This window comes from Ipomoea nil, unplaced genomic scaffold (genome assembly GCF_001879475.1).
Source record: "Ipomoea nil cultivar Tokyo-kokei standard unplaced genomic scaffold, Asagao_1.1 scaffold0937, whole genome shotgun sequence".
NCBI classification, from domain to species: Eukaryota; Viridiplantae; Streptophyta; class Magnoliopsida; order Solanales; family Convolvulaceae; genus Ipomoea; species Ipomoea nil.
This window is the reverse complement of record NW_017617365.1, coordinates 340195-363412: the sequence shown is the minus strand read 5'-3', so window position 1 is coordinate 363412 and position 23218 is coordinate 340195. Positions and strand designations below refer to the sequence as shown.

The 23218-nt window shown below is 35.4% G+C and overlaps 1 protein-coding gene and 2 long non-coding RNA genes across 3 annotated transcripts; 2 read left to right on the top strand and 1 right to left on the bottom strand.

Moving 5' to 3' along the window:
- Window positions 1–1321: 1321 nt before the first annotated feature.
- Window positions 1322–2842, bottom strand: LOC109179569. The gene is made up of 3 exons (XR_002053934.1): window positions 2454–2842; window positions 1991–2346; window positions 1322–1521 (listed from the first exon to the last, which is right to left on the bottom strand). It is a non-coding gene; the product is annotated as an uncharacterized LOC109179569 (long non-coding RNA).
- Window positions 2843–4612: 1770 nt separating this feature from the next.
- Window positions 4613–8883, top strand: LOC109179586. Its single transcript, XM_019329089.1, has 4 exons — window positions 4613–4794; window positions 4901–5823; window positions 5925–7142; window positions 7223–8883. Exons 1-4 carry the CDS (start codon window positions 4613–4615, stop codon window positions 8881–8883), a joined length of 3984 nt encoding a protein of 1327 aa, XP_019184634.1.
- A 1869-nt stretch (window positions 8884–10752) lies between these two features.
- Window positions 10753–12459, top strand: LOC109179642. Its single transcript, XR_002053958.1, has 2 exons — window positions 10753–10839; window positions 12242–12459. It is a non-coding gene; the product is annotated as an uncharacterized LOC109179642 (long non-coding RNA).
- Window positions 12460–23218: the final 10759 nt, after the last annotated feature.

Sequence of the window (23218 nt, the reverse complement as noted above, 5' to 3'; positions counted from 1 at the left end):
CAAACTATCATCAAAAAAGTGTACAACTTAGTCTTTGATCAGTATGATACAACAAAAAAAGATATATACAATCAAAATGGTTATTTATACAGACAAACATTGGTGATTTAAATAATGGTTTTTTCTACAGTAAAAAAAAAAAAAAAGTTCACTTGGTCAGATTCAAATGTAATCAAATTTTCATAACTGTGTGAGTTTAAAATGCTACTTTATATAATGTAATAAAACTGTATATTTACATTGGAAACATCGTACTCTTTTAAAATAATTAACTCACACACTCTAAATATCATCATTAGCAAACTATAATTAAAAAGAAACTGCTCACACTTTTAAGTTTAAGCAGTTTGAAATTAAGTTTTAAATAAAAGAAACTGCTCACACTTTTGACTTTATTTATTAAGTTTCTGTATATCATTGGTGTTTTTATGCATCAAAAAACAAAGAACAAACACAATACACTTATCATTCCTATATCTTTAATTAAACATTATTTAAAGAGTAAAAAAAAAAAAAAAACTCAGCATAAATTCACTTGGTCAGTTTCAAATGAAATTACATTTTAAGAAGTCAAATGTATACCGAACCCAAATCAAGCCTAGAAATGTCAATTAAAAACTCATACACAGGTAAATTTGAAATAGAGGAGTAACACTGCAGGGAACTTCCTCATTACAAAATAAAACTGTTGTTTTCAAATTACAAGATGTATGATCATGTCTATCTGAGATCAAAGTACACAATCTGGGACTAACACGGTTGACATGAGGAAAAGTACATATCACACCTAATGTTAACACTACATAACAGTACATAGGACTCATAACAGTACAATTCAGACTAATTGTGATAAAATGTGAATACAAAATAAACAATTCAAAGTAATGTCTATTTGTGTTTTTTTAACATAACTATTACATTGGTCAAATTTCTAAAGAAGAAAAGTGTATAAATAACTCAATTAAATCCTAAACCACCAATCAAAACAACCTTTAATTAGTTACAATTTCATTTACATTCTCAATTAGTTTAGATAGAATATGAACAGTATATTCTTTCTATTCAGTTTTATTCTATTCAAAGTATACTAAATAGAATATATTTAGGATAAATGAGTAAAAACATTTGGTAAACTGCAATCCATTGAAGTAAATATAATTTAAAACTGTTACAAAGTCAGACTGCTTTGGAACTGGATCATCACAGTCCATATGAGATAAACTTTGACATTTTAGGCCTATCACCTTGGACATCACAGTACATATCAGATAACCTTTGGAAGATAAATTGGATGTACTAAATATTAAAAACACAAGAACTATTTATATGAATAATAATTAAGGCTTATCAACCAAAAAGGGAAATAGACATGTAAAATTAATTCTCTGCAATCCACTAAGTTGCTGTTTACAGTTAGGGCATCAGAACTGTAACTTCATCATTTGCCAAAGCTTAGAAAAAATGTTAGTCACAATATCTATTCCAAAACCACAACTAAAATGATGAATTTATGAGGATAACCTGGAACATTGAAAAGAAAAAAAAAGTGTAAACAGAAAACCTGTTTACAGACTATACAATAATTTATAGCATAGATAATGTACAACATACTTAACCAGTCATCAGAAAACAAAACTGTGTACATCATAAACTAAATAATTAAAAGAAAGTGGGAACATGTGTATTCAATATCATAAAAACTAATTGGCTTTGTTGTTTTCCAATAAAAAATGAAGAGTCATATCATTACTTTTCATCATTTCTATTACACTACACTCTTAAATGCTAAAAACCCAATAAAAGCTTAACCTATTTGAATACAACTATTTCTAATACAAATAAAATCACAACAAAACACAGGAACATACACAATAACAGCTCAGATATGAGGAAAATAGTTGCTTCTACAATAATAGGAAGCAAAAGGAAGCAAACATTCGACAATCAAGGTACCATAAACACTACTTGAAACTGAAAATTTATACTTTACCTAAGAATTTTTTGTTCATTGCACAAATTTACACCTATTGAACTCTGTTGATGCCTCCTTACCTTCCCACCTTTGAATGTGTAGATATAGATCTAACAACTACACCTCTGCAATTAAATTAGGTATCATTTGGTTAGTGTATAATATCCTAGGAATACTCAGAAGCCAATAATGTCTGATGTTAGGTATATAGACAATAATACAAAAACAAATTAAAGATCTAGAATATGTTAAATATTCTAAGATAAGAATTTAGACAAACAAATTTGTACTGTTAAACTTATCTTGCATTTCAGTCCTTTAATCTGCATCTAAGTCATGAACACCGTACGGACCCATTTTCTGATCTGCTTGATCTAGAATTAGGAAACAAAAAAAAAAGTTTAAATTTGATCTACAATTAGATGGTAAGACTTAATCTATAAGCAAATACAAACTACGATAGGGTATAAGACTTGCTTACCTTACATCTGATGTAGTCGAATAGGATAGTAATTGAAGATTGAGATACGAAGCTTGACGTTAGAACCTTAAAAATGCCGATCCGATTCTAAAAACCAAGATCGGAGATTAATAGTTGAGATCCTCGAACAACAACTAAACCGATCTCAGTGTGGTTTTCACAAATGAACCCTAATCGGATCTTACTGCAATCGGTTTAGGGGTTGAGATCTTCTACGAATTAAAGAAGATATCAACACTGTAATGGCAGATGACGAGTTCTACTGTCGGAGATGGGGTTTTTTGTCTGAACAGATAGAGAGATAAGGTTAGGTAGATGTGAGAGGATGCTAGCTGTACGAGAGTGTGGAAGAGAATGGATCAAGAAATGGCAGATCCATCTAGAAGACCCCTAAATGCAAATGACAGTATTCTAACATTATATTGGGTATAATTAGTAGGTAAATTTTGCTTTGATTTTTAAATTATAGAATTATTGGTCAAATCTAGGTTGTGGATAATGGTCCACAATATTGGGTGAACAATTGGTCCATCATCTACATTTTTAATATACTCAAAGTATATTTAAATGTAATTTATTTCTGTACTTAAGTTGTAATTTTTTAGACTTATGGTACATTATATACAATTATGTACACTAGGTAGATTAAAAAGTGACTTTCAAAATATATAACTTACGTAGCTCAATTTCCAGAAATTAGTATATTACAAATGTATTTTATTTGGAATTATTTAGATAATCATATCGTTATGTTTAAAAGTAAAGGTACTTATCTATGAATATTTGCACCTTTTAATTGCAGAAAATGTTGAAAATTCTCCGGTTACAAGTACTCACAACGCTATTTTGAAAAAAAATAGCTCAAAGTTACATACGGAATGCACACCACTACAAGTGGGTACTTCAAGTGATACACCAAAAAGTGGTCTAACAACAGGTAAACGCTCTGCACTTTTCAAATGTAATACCGTTTGGCATTTACTTAGGTCTAATACACTATTTAGAATTTATTATTATTTTTTTTAACATTTTTGGAAACCTGCAGTGAATCCAGAGAGTATAAATATAAATATGAGTACATGCCTCATGGAATATACGACAAGCAAAAGTAACTCCAGACATTTTGTATTAGGCGGCAGAACTCCCTATTTATCCTGTACAACAAGCTCTACACTTCCCGGTTAGTTATATTAAGGCATATACTTAATATTCTTTATTTCATATCAGAACTCGGATATCATCAATGACAGACACAAAAACTTTTCATTTGTTGCAGAGGGTACAATAACTATGTCGAACAGCACACGATCACCTCTACAAAATATATCAAACCGTAAGTATTGTTAGATCTATTTTTAACTTTGCTTAAGTAGTTATTTTTATGTATTAAACTTTTTTTTTCTACTTAAAATAAAGTCGCAACCAGACAATGCAACAAGAGTCCATGCATGAATGAGGGTAAAGACCATAGCCAACATAATGTGGTCAACCGCGATTTGTTTCAAGATTTTGAAGAAGTTTGCAATACTAATCGCATTTTAGAACAAATGGAAGACACTTGTGGTAAGTTCAACATACACTAACATTTCCGAAGTTACTTTACAAAAAAAATGTTAAAGTTTATGTATTTAGTTGTTTAAATCAAATGTATTACTGTATCGTAGGATTGGTCGAAATTCCGCAACAACCTATACAACATATTCCAAATGGTAATTCCTTTATTATTTATAATCTTACGTAAATTCAAAATTATTTTAGGTGTACGTTATTATGTTTAGTGTAGAAACCAATCGCATTCACCTTTTTGATAATAATCAGTTCAATACGTGTATGCATAATATGAAATGTTTAAGGTCATCTTATATAATTGACCTAAATAATATTTAATTATCAATGTAGTTGAATACAAAGATCTTGGTGATGCAAATAACACGTGTCAACATTGTGGAGCGCTTTTTTGGCACGAAGAAAGGATAAACAAAACAGTTATTCATGGCACCCCAAGATATTCAATGTGTTGCAACAACGGTAAGATTAAATTGCCACCAAACCTGATGCCACCAGATGCAATTTACAATCTATTTTTTGGAGAAGGAGAAAAAAGCAAGCAATTCCTGCAAAACATTAGAACATACAATAGTATGTTTTGCTTCACGTCCATGGGTGGTAAAATAGATAGAAGCGTGAACAAGAACGGTGGTCCACCAGTTTTCAGGATAAATGGCCAAAACTTTCACTACATTGGTAGTCTCTTGCCGGTCGACGGGAAAAAACCCCATTTTGCCCAGTTATATATATATGATACTAATAATGAACTTAGTAATCGTATCAATTCTGTAAGGTACGTACCTGTTAATTAATTATATGTATACTTACAATCATATTATACCGCACATCCATTCATATTATATGTGCATAATTCATATGATTTTTTTGTCTCTTTCTAGGCCAGATGGTGAGCAAAACGGAATCCATGTAGAGATTGTTAATGATATTCAACAAGTGTTGGATACATGTAATGTCTTGGTCAAATCATTCCGCATGGCACGATCTGAGCTACAAAAGAATCCACTTGCTGAGGTCAAAATTAAATTGCTTGGGAAGAGATCAAAGGATGCCAGAACATACAATTTGCCGCAAGTTTCTGAAGTGGCAGCATTAATTGTCGGTGATATTGATACAAATATTGGAGAACGGGACATTATGGTGGAGACGAAAACTGGCCTCTTGCAAAGAATTAGCGAATTAAATCCAGCTTACTTGCCGATGCAATACCCTCTGTTGTTTCCGTATGGTGAGGACGGATACAGGGAAGACATCCCCTTCTCTACATTAAAAGGAAACACAACTGGTCGTCAAAGGATAAGTCCTCGAGAATATTTTGCATACCGTATAATGTCGAGGGTCTCTGAGGTATCTACTTTATTGCATTCAAAGAGGTTATTCCAACAATTTCTGGTAGATGCCTATACAATGGTGGAGTCAGGAAGGTTAATCTATATAAGGACACACCAAAAAAGTTTGAGGTGCGAATCGTATAATTGCTTGAATGATGCATTAACACGCGGTGAAGTTGACCCCACTACTCAAGGAAAGAGAATAATATTGCCTTCGAGTTTTACAGGGGGTGCTAGATACATGATTCAAAATTACCAGGACGCCATGGCGATATGTAGATTGGTCGGATATCCTGATCTGTTTATCACATTCACATGCAACCCCAAGTGGCCTGAGGTACAACGCTTTTTGAATGATAGAAAGTTAAAACCTGAAGATCGTCCTGACATCATATGTAGATTATTCAAAATGAAATTGGATGTTCTAATCTCAGACTGTAGGAAGAACAAGTTATTTGGACCAGTAATGGGAGGTACGTTAATTAAATGCCGCTATTTCAAGATGTGCGAGAAAATTCACTGTACCTATTATTTGCTCTATTCTAATTTATTATTTCTTCTTATTTGTTAACAGTGATATATACCATAGAGTTCCAAAAAAGAGGATTACCGCATGCTCATATTCTCCTGTTTCTGGATAAAATCAATGGAACCCATTCTGTAGAAAAATTGGACCACATTATTTCAGCTGAGTTACCTGATCAAGAAGCTGACGCAGAATACTACAAAGTTGTTGAGGAGTTTATGATGCATGGACCTTGCGGGAAAGCCAGGTTGACTTCTCCATGTATGGCGAATGGTAAATGTACTAAACATTTCCCCAAAAAGTTTGTTAATTGCACAACTTTTGATGAGGATGGTTATCCTATATATCGGAGAAGAGACAATGGTCGTTCCGTGACGCGCAATGGGATTAACTTGGATAATAGGTACGTTGTACCACACAATAGGCATTTGTTGTTAAAGTATAGGGCTCATATTAATGTTGAATGGTGCAATCAGTCCCGTTCAATCAAGTACCTGTTCAAGTACGTGAACAAGGGTCACGACAGGGTTACAGCAGAGTTTTACAGGACCAGCAATGATCAAGATGGACCGCAGGTTATTGATGAAATCAGTATGTACTATGATTGTAGGTACATATCGCCGTGTGAAGCATCGTGGCGGTTGTTCGGTTTTGATATACAGTTTAGGACACCATCAGTGGAACGATTGAGCTTTCACTTGCCGAATCAACAAAGTGTTGTTTTCGCAGATGATGATCCCGTTGACAACATTCTCAGCCGGCCAACAATCTTACAAAGCATGTTCCTAGAATGGTTTGAGGCAAATAAAACCTACCCTGAAGCAAGGAATTTGACATATGCTGAAATGCCAACGAAATTTGTATGGAAGAAAGATATTAGAAAATGGCAGCCAAGGAAAAGAGGATTTTCAATCGGTAGAGTATTCTATGTGCCTCCTGGGTCAGGGGAGATATTTTATTTGAGGTGTCTTTTGAATAAAGTCAAAGGTCCCACAAGTTATTTAGACATACAAAAAGTTGATGGCGTCCAATATGAATCTTTTAGGGATGCGTGTTGTGCTAGAGGATTAGTAGATGACGACAGGGAATATGTTCATGCTATAGAAGAAGCAAGTCACTGGGCAACACCTGTGAATTTGAGAAGATTGTTTGTCACTCTCTTGATGACCAACTCAATAGCAAAACCAAAGGTGGTGTGGGAAGCTGCGTGGATTCATTTGTCCGACGATGCACAATTCAAGATTAGACAAGAATTGGGAATTCCAGGTATTGTATTTATTCATTTTTACTGTTACGATACAATTTGACCAAAAAAATTATAATAGTTGTTAATAATGTTATCACAGATTGGATTATATCAGAAGATGAAAAGAAGAATTTTGCACTTACGGAGATAGAAATAATGCTTTCAGCTATGGGAAAAAGTCTGAAAGACTTTCAAGGGATGCCCATACCCGATTTAGTTAATCATTCTAGAACAACTAATCGGCTGGTACAGGAGGAATTGGCATATGATGTTAATGTAATGAAGGAAGAGAATGATACTTTGGTGGAGAAACTAACTGAAGAGCAAAGAACAATATATGACAACGTATTGCAAGATGCTGAGAATAATCTTGGAGGACTTTTTTTTGTTTATGGATACGGTGGAACGGGAAAAACATTCTTGTGGAGAGCATTATCTTCGGCTCTAAGGTCTAAGGGTGAGATAGTTTTGAACGTTGCATCGAGTGGCATAGCTTCTCTTCTATTACCCGGAGGAAGAACTGCCCATTCAAGGTTCGCAATACCCATCGCTGTTAACGAAGATTCAACCTGCAATATCAGCCAAAGCAGTCCTTTGGCACACTTGATCATGCAATGTAAGTTGATCATTTGGGATGAGGCACCAATGATGCATAAATTCTGCTTTGAAGCGTTGGACCGCTCTATGAGAGATATAATGCGTGCCAAGAATCCAAACAGCTTTGATATGACTTTTGGTGGAAAAACAGTGGTGTTAGGTGGAGATTTCAGACAGATTCTACCAGTCATTCCAAAGGGCACGAGGCAAGATATTGTGCTAGCAAGTATAAATTCTTCCTATCTTTGGAGAAGCTGTAAAGTGTTTAGGTTAACAAAGAATCTACGGCTTAGGGCTTTGAAATCAGATAGTGAAGTTCAAGAGATTGCGGATTTTGCAAAGTGGATTGCTAATATAGGTGATGGAACAATTGGTGATTCAATGGATGGAGAATCTGAGATAAATATTCCGGAACAATTTTTGCTCAACTGTGGAGAGGATCCTATTGCTACAATTGTTGATAGCACATTCCCTATGTTTCGAAGTGGCCACAGAGATCATGAATATCTAAAAGATCGTGCGATACTGGCGCCAACTTTGGATGTTGTAGATACAGTCAACGAATACATGAATGACTATAACAACGCTGAAGGAAGGACGTATCTCAGTTGTGATTCGGTATGCAAATCTGATTCTAATGTTGACATGCTTGCTGATCTGCACACCCCGGAATTTTTAAATGGCTTACGATGTTCTGGAGTTCCAAATCACTCATTGACTCTAAAAGTTGGCTCCCCAGTTATGCTCTTAAGAAATATTGATCACTCATTGGGATTGTGCAATGGTACAAGGATGATTATTTCAAAGTTGGCGGATCATGTTTTAGAAGCTCAAATACTGTCTGGATCAAGTGCTGGTACAAAGGTCTTAATTCCAAGGATGTCATTAACACCTTCTGATCCAAGATTGCCGTTTAAATTCCAAAGAAAGCAATTTCCGCTAATGTTGTCATATGCAATGACAATAAATAAAAGTCAGGGCCAAACACTGTCCAACGTGGGTTTGTTTTTGAAGAGGCCGGTTTTTAATCATGGTCAAATGTATGTAGCATTGTCAAGAGTTAGTAATCCTAAGGGATTAAAAATTCTGATTTATGACGAAAATGTACAATCGAAAAATACGACTACAAACGTCGTATATAAAGAAGTATTCAATAATGTTTAATACATTTGAATTGGTTTGAGGCAGTGTTTTTTTATTATACAATAATATATATTATATGGTTGAAATATATTGCCGTGCATCGCACGGGTGGAACTACTAGTTTAGTTTAAGAGCAATAAAGTGGGCAAATTATGCTATGGAACCATGTCCACCTTGCAAGGTGGACATGCATATCGGAGATGTTCATGCATATGTAAATAAATATTGAATTTGTTTATTTAAATCGGTAATTCAAAATATATAAATGCAAGATAATATTTATTGAATTTTCTAATCGATATTTGGTAGTGGTAGTTTTCCCCTACATGTTTCATGCATTGTGAGATGTGTGTGTAGGTTATCATATGAAAGTATTGAACTAAATATTAATATTTATTATATTTGTATAAAATACTTAATTGGTAAATAAATATATATAATGTATTTTGTATTATCACTTTGATATTTAATTACAAGATAATGTAAAAAGAAGACAATGGACAATGCAGTGAATATAATAAATTGATAAATTTGAAGGTAATAAATCTTTGAATTGTAGAAAATAAAGATAATATAACTAATGAAATTATATCTATTTTTAAATTTTTATAATGAATAATTTTTTTTTAAATAAATGCATTATAGACATCTAATTCTAAATTAAATATGTATTATTTTTTGTTGTAGCTACTACTTTATTTAGTTTAATAAGAGTAATAAAGTGGCGTATATACTTTTCATCAACAATAAGGCAATCATTGATTTTTTTTTTAAATACATATAAAAAATATTAATGCAAAAGTATAATTGAAATATTAAGTTTTTTTTCTGATCTAAATAATCAAAAGAATATTAAGTTTTTTTCTGATCAAATGATTTTTAAATTTCTTGATTTATAATCTTTGATGCTTAACTTTGAATGTTATGTATTTAGTCAGACTAATTATTTGAACAAAGTTTATGTTAAATTTTATATTATATATATTTTAAATATATTTTAATATATTCGTAGTATATATGTTTAACAATTATGCCAACTCTAATTGGGATGTGGTTCGAAACTAAGACTTTTCTTATAGAAATTAATGTATAAGTTAAAATAATAAATACTTAACGGAATATTTCGTTACTAAAGTTTATGCTAACGGAATTTATGTTATTTAAGGGAAGAAAATAATATAATAGAGGGTAAATAAGGAAAATCAATAAAAAAATACTAAAATAAAAATAATATGAACCATTCATTTTAAGAAACAATAGTATAATATGAACCATTCATTTTAAGAAACAATAGGACCGACATTTTTTTGTTCCAGTTAAGGGCCTAACATTATTGGCTCTTATTAAAATTGTAGAGGGTAAATAAAGAAAATCAATAAAAAATACTAAAATAAAAATAATATGAACCATTCATTTTAAGAAACAATAGTATAATATGAACCATTCATTTTAAGAAACAATAGGACCGACATTTTTTTGTTCTAGTTAAGGGCCTAACATTATTGGCTCTTATTAAAATTATTATAGATAGATATGTAACGTGTGAGATGTATATATACATATATAGTAATATAATTAGATTATATATATATGGTAAACCGTGAGTGATGGTGTGTATATAGGAAAATTTATATTTTATAGTTATCTTAATATGTATAGTGTATAATATAATTATGATGTAATCCATTATACCATACATGATTGGGAGTTACAAACCTAGAATATTCTCCTATTAATTACTAAATTGACTAAGAAGGAATGATGAGCTATATAATTATTCTTCCCCTCTCCTTCTTTGACCGGTGTTCACTTTAAAATTTCCTTGTTCTTCTTTCTTTCCCATTCGGCATTATTAGTAAAAAAAAAAAAAAAATAACTTCTTTCTCTCTTCAAGACTTAAGAAGTCCCTTCAAGCTAAAGAGGAGCCTTGAATCCTTAAAGGATTACGAGGAAAATTTTAAGAGAAATTCGCTTCAAGTAAGTGGTTGTTTTCATTTTACTTTGCCTTTATCGTTTTCAAAAGAAAATTATGAATTTTGTTGGTTGATTATCATAAAAGAAAATGATTTAGATTATGAATTTCGAAAGAAGTAGAATATTATTAAAATAGTTATTAAACGCAATTTTTCTATAATCTTTCTGTTTTATAAGATTATTATTATGATTAACAATATTAAATAATATTTATGCATATAAATATATATTTAATATTTTTTGTGGCAGTGAAGGTGGCTTTACAAGCAACAAATAAATATGTGTTTTGCTGGATGTATATGTATTTGCCGTATGGAATACATAAATAAATAAATAATTTCTCTTTCTTTAGTAAGAATATGTATTACCGTCTATATATATTAAGTTTGTTATTTTATACCCATTTATTTTGGCTATGGGATTTGATGCCCATTTATATTGGCTATGGGATTTTATACCCATTTATTTTGGCTATGGGATTTGATGCCCATTTATATTGGCTATGGGATTTTATACCTATTTATTTTGGCTATGGGATTTGATGCCCATTTATATTGGCTATGGGATTTGATGCCCATTTATATTGGCTATGGGATTTGATGCCCATTTATATTGGCTATGGGATTTTATACCCATTTATTTTGGCTATGGGATTTGATGCCCATTTATATTGGCTATGGGATTTGATACCCATTTATATTGGCTATGGGATTTTATACCCATTTATATTGGCTATGGGATTTTATACCCATTTATATTGGCTATGGGATTTTATACCCATTTATTTTGGCTATGGGATTTGATACCCATTTATTTTGGCTATGGGATTTGATGCCCATTTATTTTGGCTATGGGATTTGATACCCATTTATATTGGCTATGGGACTTTATGCCCATTTATATTGGCTATGTGATTCTATACCCATTTATTTTGGTTATGGGATTTGATGCCCATTTATATTGGCTATGGGATTTTACGCCCATTTATATTGGCTATGTGATCTTATGCCCATTTGTGTTACCGGATTTGTGATTTCGTGCCCATTTATTTGATTGGTGATTTTCCATAAAAACTTGTATTTACTTGAAAAGAGAAATCAAATATTTTAAAAGCACATATTAGTTTTTAAGTAAGCCTTGTGGCTAATTATTATTGTGGTGATGTCTTCCAAAATGATTATTGGTATGTGGAAAATGAATTAAATATTTAAAGGTACATTTTGATGTGTTTATTGGTTGTTGATGAAATGAAGAAGGTTTTGTAAGTGATTTTGAAAGAAAAGTTATTTTTGAAAGTAATGTACCTTATTTTATTTTAAAATTTGTTTCCGGGCAAAGTAACCCTTACTTAGCATGTTTTGCTAATCCCCATTGTTTGTTATGTGTTTCAAAAATTATTTAACAGGAATTGATGAAAGCATGAAGTGAAAGGGCGCGTTAGAAGAAGAAAGGGATAAATGTAATAGATGTAATTGAAGGATTTGACGGTTTTGTGATTAGCCTTGCATCTAGTCTTGATAGGTTAGATGTGGCGGTAGCACCCTATAAGTGTTAGAATTTGAATTACGAATTATTTGAGACTTGAATTAAAGTACAATTTATAAGAAAATTTATTTTTGGTAATTCTATTTATAGTGAGTTTTGAATTGTAATGTCATTTAACGAAAGTTTTGGAAGTCCAATTTTGGGGTGTTACAACCATTCTCTTGCTTCTTATCTCAATCTCCATAGAATCAGGTATCGTACTTGTTAGTGTGCACACCCCCTAACCAGGATTCCAAGTGTAACACCCCGTGTTACGGCCTTCGTATCCAAACCAATCGTGGAATTTATTCTGTTAACATATGATTAAAAAGGATTTAATTAGGCTAGAATTCCCATTAATTAACTAGTATGGTCCACAATGGATCATGGACCCTTATCCTTAAATCAAGTCTTTAATTCTATTAGGAATAGGAAAATGGGCATTTACTATTCAGATTCTAGTTAGGACTCCTGAATCTATAAATAGGGGATTCGAAAGCATTTAGAAACACTACTACAATTAATTCTACCACGCGAGATATTCCCCGAGGAAAACTAGCAAATGAATTCCCCACCACCGAACCCAGAGGAATCCATTAGAGGGAGATCTTAGAGAAGAACCTTAGTAGCCAAGGATATTGATTAGGGATAAGAGGTAATCCATGTCTTACAAAACCTATTTTCCTTGCTATATCTTATTCATTGGCTCCTTTGATAATCGTATGTGCAATTCTGTGATTGAGTCTTGATAGAGCCTTACCTAGGATTTATATTATGTTTATTTGATAATCTTGATGATCTTGATGTTGTGATTGATTATATGTGTAATCTTGTATTTAATTATGTCTAGAGCTTGTCCCTAGGGTTTATATCGTGAATCTCGTTGTTGTGATGTTCTTGGTATATTTGGGTGGGTTTATGCATGATCGGGTGTTGAGTCTAGACTAGGACTTGTCTTTAGGGCTTTGCATATAGATTTCTTGATGTTCTTGAGGTTCCGGATGCTCTTGAACCGTTATATGATTAATGTTGAGTCTTGGCATGTTTAGGAATCGTGTTAGAATGTATTTGGAATGATTCTTGGTTTAATTCCGTTAATCGAATCCGTGGTGTTATCATTATGTGTTGGAATGTGTCTGTACATGATTTCGGGTTCCACGAGAGATCCTGGGACTGAAAATTTGCCTGTGTATCAGTGGGGGGGGGGGGGGAGTAGGTGGGGGCACGAGTACCCGCCACCTACCCGCTGCCCGGTGTGCCTAATTCCAGCAGGCAGCCGGCGGGCAGTGGTGTCGGTGTTACCCATATCTGCGCCCATATAATAGGCATAAGATAGAGTATCGCTCCACCCCATGCATCTTCCTAGGTTATCCCTCCTCCTTTAGGGGTTATAGATGCATTGACTTGGCTAGTGGAAAGACTTATATCTGCCGTCATGTCCGTTTTGATGAAAGTATTTTCCCCTTTTCCACACAGTGTTTGCAACAGGTACCGCCCTCACCGAGCGTACCATGGGCTATTGCGCCTATCATGACGACAAGCACACTGCTCATTCATCCGTCAAGTCATGGCCAAATCAGTCCACACATGACATGTGATGCTGAACCTGTGCCCTTGGCTCGTGAGCCACCACAACTGGCAATCACCCACACCGCACCGGCATGGACCCGGAAGCGTCGTGCACAGCCACAAGGTCGTGACCATGTCATGCGACTACGCCACATGACCAAGGGCTCGGATGAGCCGTTTCACGCATTGACTGTCAGTACAGATCCTACTTGTTACTCTCAGGCCGTGGGCCATCCTCACTGGCGTGAGGCGATGGATAAGGAGTTTATTGCTCTTCTCCATAATCACACCTGGCGCCTAGTTCCGCCTGAACCCCATATGAATATTATTGGCTGCAAATGGGTGTTCCGCACCAAATGCACTGCTGATGGGTCTGTAGAACGTTATAAAGCTTGTCTGGTCGCGAAAGGGTTTAACCAGGTTGCAGGAGAGGACTTCTTTGACACTTTCAGTCCTGTGGTCAAGCCTACCACAGTCCGAATGTTGTTTTCCTTGGCTATATCCAAGGGTTGGACTCTTCGACAGCTAGATGTTCACAATGCCTTCTTAAATGGGCATCTTACTGAAACTGTTTACATGAAACAGCCTCCGGGTTATGAGGACCCTATGACTCCCGGTCATGTCTGCCACCTGCAACGATATCTTTACGGGATGAAACAAGCGCCAAGAGCTTGGTTCAAACGTCTTCATGACTTTTTATTGTCTACAGGTTTTCTGGCATCCAAGACCGATGTCTCTTTATTCTATTACACTGTAGGGGAATCCCGTGTGTTCTTGCTGGTCTACGTCGACGACATCATTATGATGGGTAATGATGCCAATCTCGTAAAATACTCCACTGCAACGTCTGTCCTTCCCCTTCAAGATTCATGATCTGGGTGCACCGGGATTCTTTTTGGGTATCGAAACGGTTGTGGTAGGCGATGGTTTACTCCTGTCACAACGTCGTTACATGACAGATTTTCTTGGCCGCTCAAGCATGGTTGATTGTAAGCCCCTGGCTACTCCGGCTGTTGTCACTAAATCAGAAACCCCGTCCGATACTCCTTATGATAATCCGACTCAGTATCGGCGCATTTTCGGTGCTTTACAATACCTAACGATCACCCAGCCAGATCTAGCTTATGCAGTCAATCGGCTGTGCCAGTTTGTGCACTCACTGACGGTTGACCATTGGAATCTTGTGAAACGTGTTCTTCGATACATCAAAGGAACTCTTGACTATGGGCTACAGCTTACTCCATTCTCCTCAACCTCCATTTATGCCTATTCGGACTTCGACTGGGCAGGTTGTCCCACCGACAGGAAAAGTACTAATGGCTATGCCGTTTACCTTGGTGATAATCTTATCTCGTGGCTATCCAAGAAGCAACGCACCGTGGCCCGCTCCTCCACTGAAGCTGAGTATAAGGCGTTAGCTGATGTGTCTACTGAGGTCACCTGGGTGGTCTCTTTACTCCGGGAGCTTGGGCTGCACTCCGGTCAACCAGCGACGCTATGGTGTGACAACATAGGTGCAACATATCTGTGTGCAAACCCGGTCTTCCATGCACGCACCAAGCACGTAGAAATTGACTATCATTTCGTCCGCGACAAAGCAGCTTTAGGGGACTTCGTGGTGAACTACGTGTCCACTACTGACCAGCTTGCTGACATCTTCACAAAACCGCTTCCGTCACTAGGGTTGTGCAGACCCGATCCAACCCGACTCATCCGTCCGATCCGAAGTCCGAAACCAAGGCATCCGACCCGACCGCCATCCGAGATTCCATATCCGATTCGCAGCCCTATACGACGTCGGATAAAGGAGTTCGGATAATATTTGCATAAAAGTTAAAGGCTTGAATGTGAAATTATCAAGTTTCAAACTTGAAATTTCCATTTATTGGTGGAAGCCATTAACTGAAATCCAGATAATGATGAATTGGATACAATTCCTGAATCTGAATTTCTTTCATTCTTTGAGTATGTTTATGGATGTATTACCCTTAATTGAATGTAAATATGTAAATATGAAAATGTGAAATCTTGATACATGATGACACAAAAAGTGTCTGAATCTTGATTTCTTTGTATGTTTATGTGATTGTTGGCTTGTTGCCTTTGCTGAGTACTTGAAGTACTTGTATTTGTTGGACCTTTACAATCTTCCTAACTCTGGACCTCAACCCTCAACTCAAGAGGGACATGGAGGACAAGCCCAAGGCACTGAGAATCCTGCTAAGCAGCCTCAGGTTGCTCCTGCTGTTCCTGCAAAAAAGAGGAAGGTGGTTGAGTCTAGATCTCCAGTTTGGGATCACTTTGAAAATATCAAAAACACTGAAAATGTAATGGTTAAAGGCAAGTGCCTTTACTACCTGGAAGTGTTTGTCTGTGAGTCTAAGAAACATGGCACATCATCTTTAAGAAATCATATGGTGGCATGCCTTAAAAATCCTCATGCAAAGGATACTAGGCAGTCCCTTCTCACTTTGAATGCTGTTTCAACTTCTGCTACATAGGCTCCTATGGGGGTTTTGGGGACATGGGTCTTTAATCAAGAGGCCATTAGGAGGGCATTGTGTGAGATGATCATTGTAGATGAACTCCCTTTTAGGTTTGTTGAGGGTCAGGGGTTCAAGAAGTTTATTCTTGTAGCTTGTCCTAGGTTTCAGATTCCTTCTAGGTGGACTATTTCTAGGGATATCTACCAAATTTTCCTAGATGAGAGGTTGAGTCTTAAGAAGTTGTTTAGGGTGGGCACTCAAAGGGTCAGTTTAACCACTGATACATGGACTTCTGTCCAAAGGATTAATTATATGTGCATTACTGCACATTTTATTGATGACCAGTGGAGGCTTCAGAAAAAAATAATTTCCTTTGTCCCTGTTTCTTCTCATAGGGGGGAGTATATTGCCAAAGCCTTAGAGAGTTGTCTGTTGGAGTGGGGGATTAAAAATGTGTTCACTGTGACAGTGGACAATGCTTCTTCTAATGATACAGCTATGGGATTTTTTAAAAGCAAGCTGTTGTCTTGGGGTTCTTCTTCTGTTAGGGTGCAGTATATGCACATGAGGTGTATAGCTCATATCTTAAACTTAGTGGTTCAAGTGGCTTGAGGTTTGCAGATGAGTCAGTTAAAAGGGTGAGGGATGCAATTAGATGGGTTAGGAACTCACCTGCTAGGTTGAATAACTTCAGAGAGCTTGCGGAACTCATTGGGGTGGAAGCCAAATCAGCTTTGCAGCTTGATGTCCCTACAAGGTGGAACGGCACCTACATTATGCTCAACACTGCAATTCAATATCAAACTGTCTTTGACTCATATCACCAAAATGATCCTTCTTTTTCTGCTGACTTGGGTTCTGCACCTTCTTTCCTTGATTGGGAGACTGTTGAAAGCTTAATGAAGCTTTTGAAAACTTTTTATGAAATGACAGTGAGAATATCTGGTTCTCTTTATGTCACTTCTAACACATTCTTCTCTGAGATCTCTGATCTAAGTTGCATGCTGGAAGATATGACTAAAGCTGAGAATACTGAAAAGGTAAAACACTTGTGTTTATTTGTGTAATTGTGTATAACTTGTAAGTTGTATGTGTTTTTAAATGTTTATGTTTTTTGAGTTTCTGTATTTATTAGGCAATGGGGACAAAAATGAAAGACAAGTTTGATAAGTACTGGGGAGATCCAGAAAAAATGAACCATCTCATTTTCTTTGCCAATATTCTGGACCCCAGAGATAAGGAGGAGTACATGCCTCACCAGTTTGTCCAGTTGTATGGAGATGTCAAAGGCAAAGAATGTTTTGCCAAGGTCCAAACTGCAATGGTTGCATTGTATGATGACTATGCAGCTACATACTCTGACAGTTCATCCTCTAACCAACCTATCCAGTCTCAGCCTACTACTTGTACAGTTGGTAGGCCTGTCTCAAGGATGAAGAGTGAACTTAAAAAAAAAAAGAGATTGGAGAGTGGTGGTGGAAGCAGTAAGCAGACAGAGCTACAAATTTACTTGAGTGAAAATCTGGTTGAGGATGATGAATCTGTGAGTTTTGATGTTCTAAAGTGGTGGAAGAGTCATAGTGAGAGATTTCCTATTCTCTCCAAAATGGCTAGAGATGTGCTTGCAGTTCCTATTTCCACAGTTGCATATGAGAGTGCATTTAGTACAAGTGGAAGGGTGCTTGATGCATTTAGGAGTTCCTTGACTCCTAAAATTGTGGAAGCCCTACTGTGTACCCAAGATTGGTTGAGGTTACATAATCAGCCAATCACACTTGAGAAAAATTTAGATGAGGTTGAAATATTGGAGAAAGGTAAATATATTTTTTTAAATCATTTCTTTTTTACTTTTGTAACTTGTAAGTCTATAACTAATTACTTATACTTAACTGTTTTGCAGAGTTACCCACTGGAGCTGCAACTACTCTACCATCAATGCTGTCATCCATTCCTGTAATGTTTTCAACAATTATTATTTGTTTAACTAATTATTTATCTCTATATGTTATGGTGTTGTACTGTTGTTTGCTGTTGGCCTTCACAAGATGAAACTCTAAGAGTCTTAACAGTCTAAGTGGCTTGGCAAATTTCTATAATTATATTATAGAAATGTTGCCCCACTTAGAGTTGAGCAGTATTCACTATTCAGTACTGATGTCCCATTACATCCATTCTGGATCTCTGATATTCTTCTCATCCTCTGAATTAATCTCTGTTAAGTTTTAATGCATTATTATTTATTACTTATTTTTTTAACAATGATGATGCTTCCACCACTGTCTGAACAAATGGTATAGTGTTGCTATGTTGCTCATGTGCTATTATGACACATTTGAGCAATTTGCCACTATCCTTACTTGAAATGTAAAATTGCAATCTGAGCCTATAAGGCTATTAGCCTAATGCCCCTACAGCATAATATTGTTACTTAGTTAGCTGTTTACTACATATGTTGTCTAATAATCTAATATTGTGTTAAGTTTTCATATTAACAGGAAGAAGTGTAGAAATGGTGATTGATGTCAACAGATTTGCTGAAAAGGCCTAGATTGGAATGATTGCTGAAGTTTAAGTGATTAACTTCGAATTTTTGATGTTTTGGAAGTTAAACACTTAAACTTAGATTAATTTTGTATTTTTGGTTTACTTTTTGCAATTTTGTTTGTAAACTTAAATTATTTAGCTCTGCAAACTGTCCATTAAAAAGTTGTTGCATGTTTTATTTTGTTAACTTATTAGTTATTACTTATTTTGTTAATAGAGACTTGGTAGATTAGATATTATCATATTAAATTAATAATATTATGTTGTTTCAGTTTTTAATTTTCAATTATTAATGACCTTTTCCAAATCCGAATTAAGTCCGACATCCGATCCGTATAATCCGAAATCCGACATAGCATATCCGATAGGGTTTTAGTTACAAAAAAAATGGATAGGAGTTCAAAATTGCAATCCGCAATCCGATCGGTTGAACGGAATAGCCATCCGATTCGATCCGATCCATCCGATGCACAGGCCTATCCATCACCACGTTTCTCTACCCTACGAGGCAAGCTCAATGTGACCTCTCTGCCATCTTGTGCTTGGGGGGTGTATTAGTGCAGTTGTTATTTCATATTATTATTGTATATTGTATAGTCTTAGATTATGTGGTAGCTATTAGATAGTCAAGGCTAGTTCTATTTATCAGGGTTAGTTAGAGTTCTACATGTGATATACTTTGTAATCTCTATTGATTCTGTAACTGAATGAAAGACATTCTCAAATCCTAAACATTTATTTCTCACTTCTAGCATTTAACAGAGTCAAAATCTAATTTGGGAGTACATGGTTTATACCTTGTGCTTCTTCTTCTTCTTGTGTGGATCCCTCATTCCTCTCTAATCAACTGCTACCTCCTTCACCACCTATTTACCTCAACAAACAACAACCAAAGCTTAGGAAAGGATCTCAGAGATTGAAGGCAAAGGAAAGGAAAAACTAGAAGGGAAGATGAAATGAAAGCTAGAAACCTTACTATGATTTCTTCTTCCTTCTACAGAGCTCAAAGAGTGGAGAGGCAAATGAAAGGGATCAGGAGAAAACATAGAGTTACTGTTCTATTTATATGGGTGTCAAACCCTAGGTAGATGCCTAATGATTGGTTGAGGGCAAAGAAGTAATTTACTTGCTTGTTCTAAAAAGATCAGACAAAGGCTTGAAGACATTTCAAGGTTCACCTTGTATCATGGACCAAGGTGTCAAAAATGATTTTAAACAACTTGGGGTCAAAAATAGATTTTCTAGAAGTAGTTTCTAATTAAAACACGTGGTTTAGGTTTCACAGGTTCCTTTCCGGTTTCACTCAGAATGACTTTTTTTTTTTTTTTTTTTTTTTTTTTTTTTTTGTCAAAACTTGGTACATAAATATATCCGAAACTTAGGATTTCCGAAATAGGATAACTCCTTATGTTGAATTTATTTAAAAACTCGATTTAAAATATTTAATTCATACACCGATTTTGAAAAAAAAAAAATTTGGAAGGGTGAAAATAAATAATTTTAGAATTTTGTAAAATAGAATTTAGAAAAATTGTTTTTGGGTTGTCACATTCTACCCTCCTTAAAAGAAGTTTCGTCCTCGAAACTTAGGTTAAACGGATAGATTTTCTTAAAACAGAAGCTTTCTCGGAAGGGTACTTGAAGTAAGGCAAGAGTTTCAAGGCTGGCTTAGGAACTTTTCTCGGAGTATTTGAAAGAATAGAATCTCTGAGTATCAATTAAGCACTCAAACATCTAAAGCACTGAACAACATCTAACTACTGGATAGAATCTACTAATTGCTTCAAAACTCAACTGTTACCTTGATTAAAGCTTCCCGGAGCACCACCCAGTGGAAAGTAGTTGGGATCCCATCCGTACGGGTTCCACCTCTGAACATTTTCTATGCCAAGTCTTTCCTCAAGAACTGCAGCCCTTTGATAAAAATTGGCAAATCCATAGTTCACTTGGGGGCACTCAGATTATTAAATCTTTGATTTACCAACTCATAAAGCTCATCATAAGTGTGTCCTATTGCTTCTCTTTCATGTCCCATTTGTGTCCTTCTTTGAGGTGCCGCAGTGCTCACACATTCATTCCCAGTTCCCATCTCTTGCTCATTTCCCGTGGTATTCCCTTCACCACCATTCTCATCTTCATTACCTGCCTCAATGCCTACACTCTGCCACTTCTTGCGTGGTATGTTCAAATTGGTCACAAGTGCCATTTTCTCATCCAAGGGCAACCTAGCAATCTCCCATAAAGTAAGGTACTTATTGTCGGCAACCTGATACAAATCGTAATATCTCATGTTGGCTGCGTTCAGGGCCGTTCTGGTAGTCTTTTTCGTTTTCTCTCATCTCTCAGGCAAATTCATTTTGATAAATATCCAGCTCAGTACCATTCCATATGGTAAATGCTTCCGGTTTCTAGTATTTGAATAGGCTATGTGCTTTAACATCAAAACATGCAAATTTATCTTAATCCAGAACCTAAGGAAGTATGCCATAGTACATGCCCAGGTACCCACTTCATTTGAATTGTTCTTACATGGGAACAATCATTCTTCTATTAATAACACCAAAATTCTCTTCTCACTAGTTAAAGAGGATTTCCCCGACCTAGAATCTTTTGTGAATTCTTTTCGCCTTCTTGTCATATATCTCAAGTACTCAATATGGCATAAATTGCTGTGAGTAATTCAGTTATCTCTATCATATGAATCTATACCCCTCAGGTAAAATAACTTTTTAGGTAAAATTTAGAGACTTACTAAACCCTTTTTCCAATTAAAAATAAAGTTCATACAACGGTAACCAACTAGAAAAAAGTAATAATTTTTTGGGAAAAGGGTCAAGTAGGCCCTCAAACTTTTCATAAGGCATCAATTAGGCCCTCCAACTTTCTAAAGTTGCAATTAGACACACGAACTCTTAATCTCGGTGCAAGGAGACCTACTGACCTGATGACAACCTGCAATCCCCGGTAAAATGCTTTGTAGACGCTGACTAGGCACAATCTTTACACATTTGGTTTGCCACTCAGCAAAAAAAAAATAAAAAATAAATAAATAAATAAAATAAAGAAACAAAATTGGGGGAAAATTGTCATAACCATACGTAGCTTCATATCTATTTTCTAAAATCAGACGAATAAAGCAAAGTAATAATAGTGTACCTGCTCCTTGCTAACTTCTACCGGTATCTCCTTGATTTGATCCATTTCACTTAATCCCAGACCTGATAGGAGTTGAGCAAGAACATTTGGAGAAGCAGGTCTGATTTGTAACACTATCCACCCTTTCTGCAAATACACACCCACAAACCCTGAATCATCAGACTTCATTTCTTTGGTAGTCCACCCATTAGAATAATAGCATTTAACATTTTGGTACATGCTAAAATACATGCAGTCAGGTTTAGAATAGCCGTACTTCTTCTCAGACCCAAAATCATCAACATTTATTTTCAACTTCTTGCAGTAGTTGGCAAGTGGATTTCTTGGATTCAGAACCATGGTTTTGCAATGTACTGTGTGCAAATTTCTGCATCCATATTTTGAATGCTATGGTACAAATTGTTCAAACAACCAATGGTGACGTTGTTAGTGACCCTGAGAATAGTTGTCATAGGCAAGATGAGGAAGCTGAAGAGTATATACACAAACTCCTTTTGTGCTTCGGCAGCAACTACTCGATTGGTCTTCTCATATATTAAGGGGGGCGAGTTATCGCTGTCAAGAGACTCTATGGAGGCCGGAAGAACCATGGATACCGCGAATTCTTAAAAAAATCCAAGGAAAATTCCCACCGCGAATTCTTAAATTGCCAGGGGGCCGAGTTATTGCGGTCAATGATCGTATTTCTTATTTCTATTTTTAATATTTTGTTTCTTTATTTTTAATTTTTTTTTTTAATTTTTTGAGTGGCAAGCCAAATGTGTAAAGATTGTGCCTAGTCAGCGTCTACAAAGCATTTTACCGGGGATTGCAGGTGGTTATCAGGTCAATGGGTCTCCTTGCACCGAGATTAAGAGTTTGTGTGTCTAATTACAACTTTAAAAAGTTGAAGGGCCTAATTGACTCCTTATAAAAAGTTTGAAGGCCTATTTGACCCTTTTCCCTAATTTTTTTATTCAAATTAAAATTAAACGATATCATTTTACTTCAGGGTGACACCATTACATGTTTATAGTAAATTCTACTCTACCCGCACGGGCTTAACTCAATGGTTTAGTGGATAGTATTTGAGAGAAGTAAATTATGCCCAACTCGGACAACAT

Excerpts from the sequence above, each read along its gene's own strand:
- LOC109179586 (XM_019329089.1), top strand. The coding sequence starts at position 4,613 with ATGGGTGGTAAAATAGATAGAAGCGTGAACAAGAACGGTGGTCCACCA. Across the intron at positions 4,795-4,900 it reads AATCGTATCAATTCTGTAAG|GCCAGATGGTGAGCAAAACG; the intron begins GTACGTACCTGT and ends GTCTCTTTCTAG. Across the intron at positions 5,824-5,924 it reads ATTTGGACCAGTAATGGGAG|TGATATATACCATAGAGTTC; the intron begins GTACGTTAATTA and ends ATTTGTTAACAG.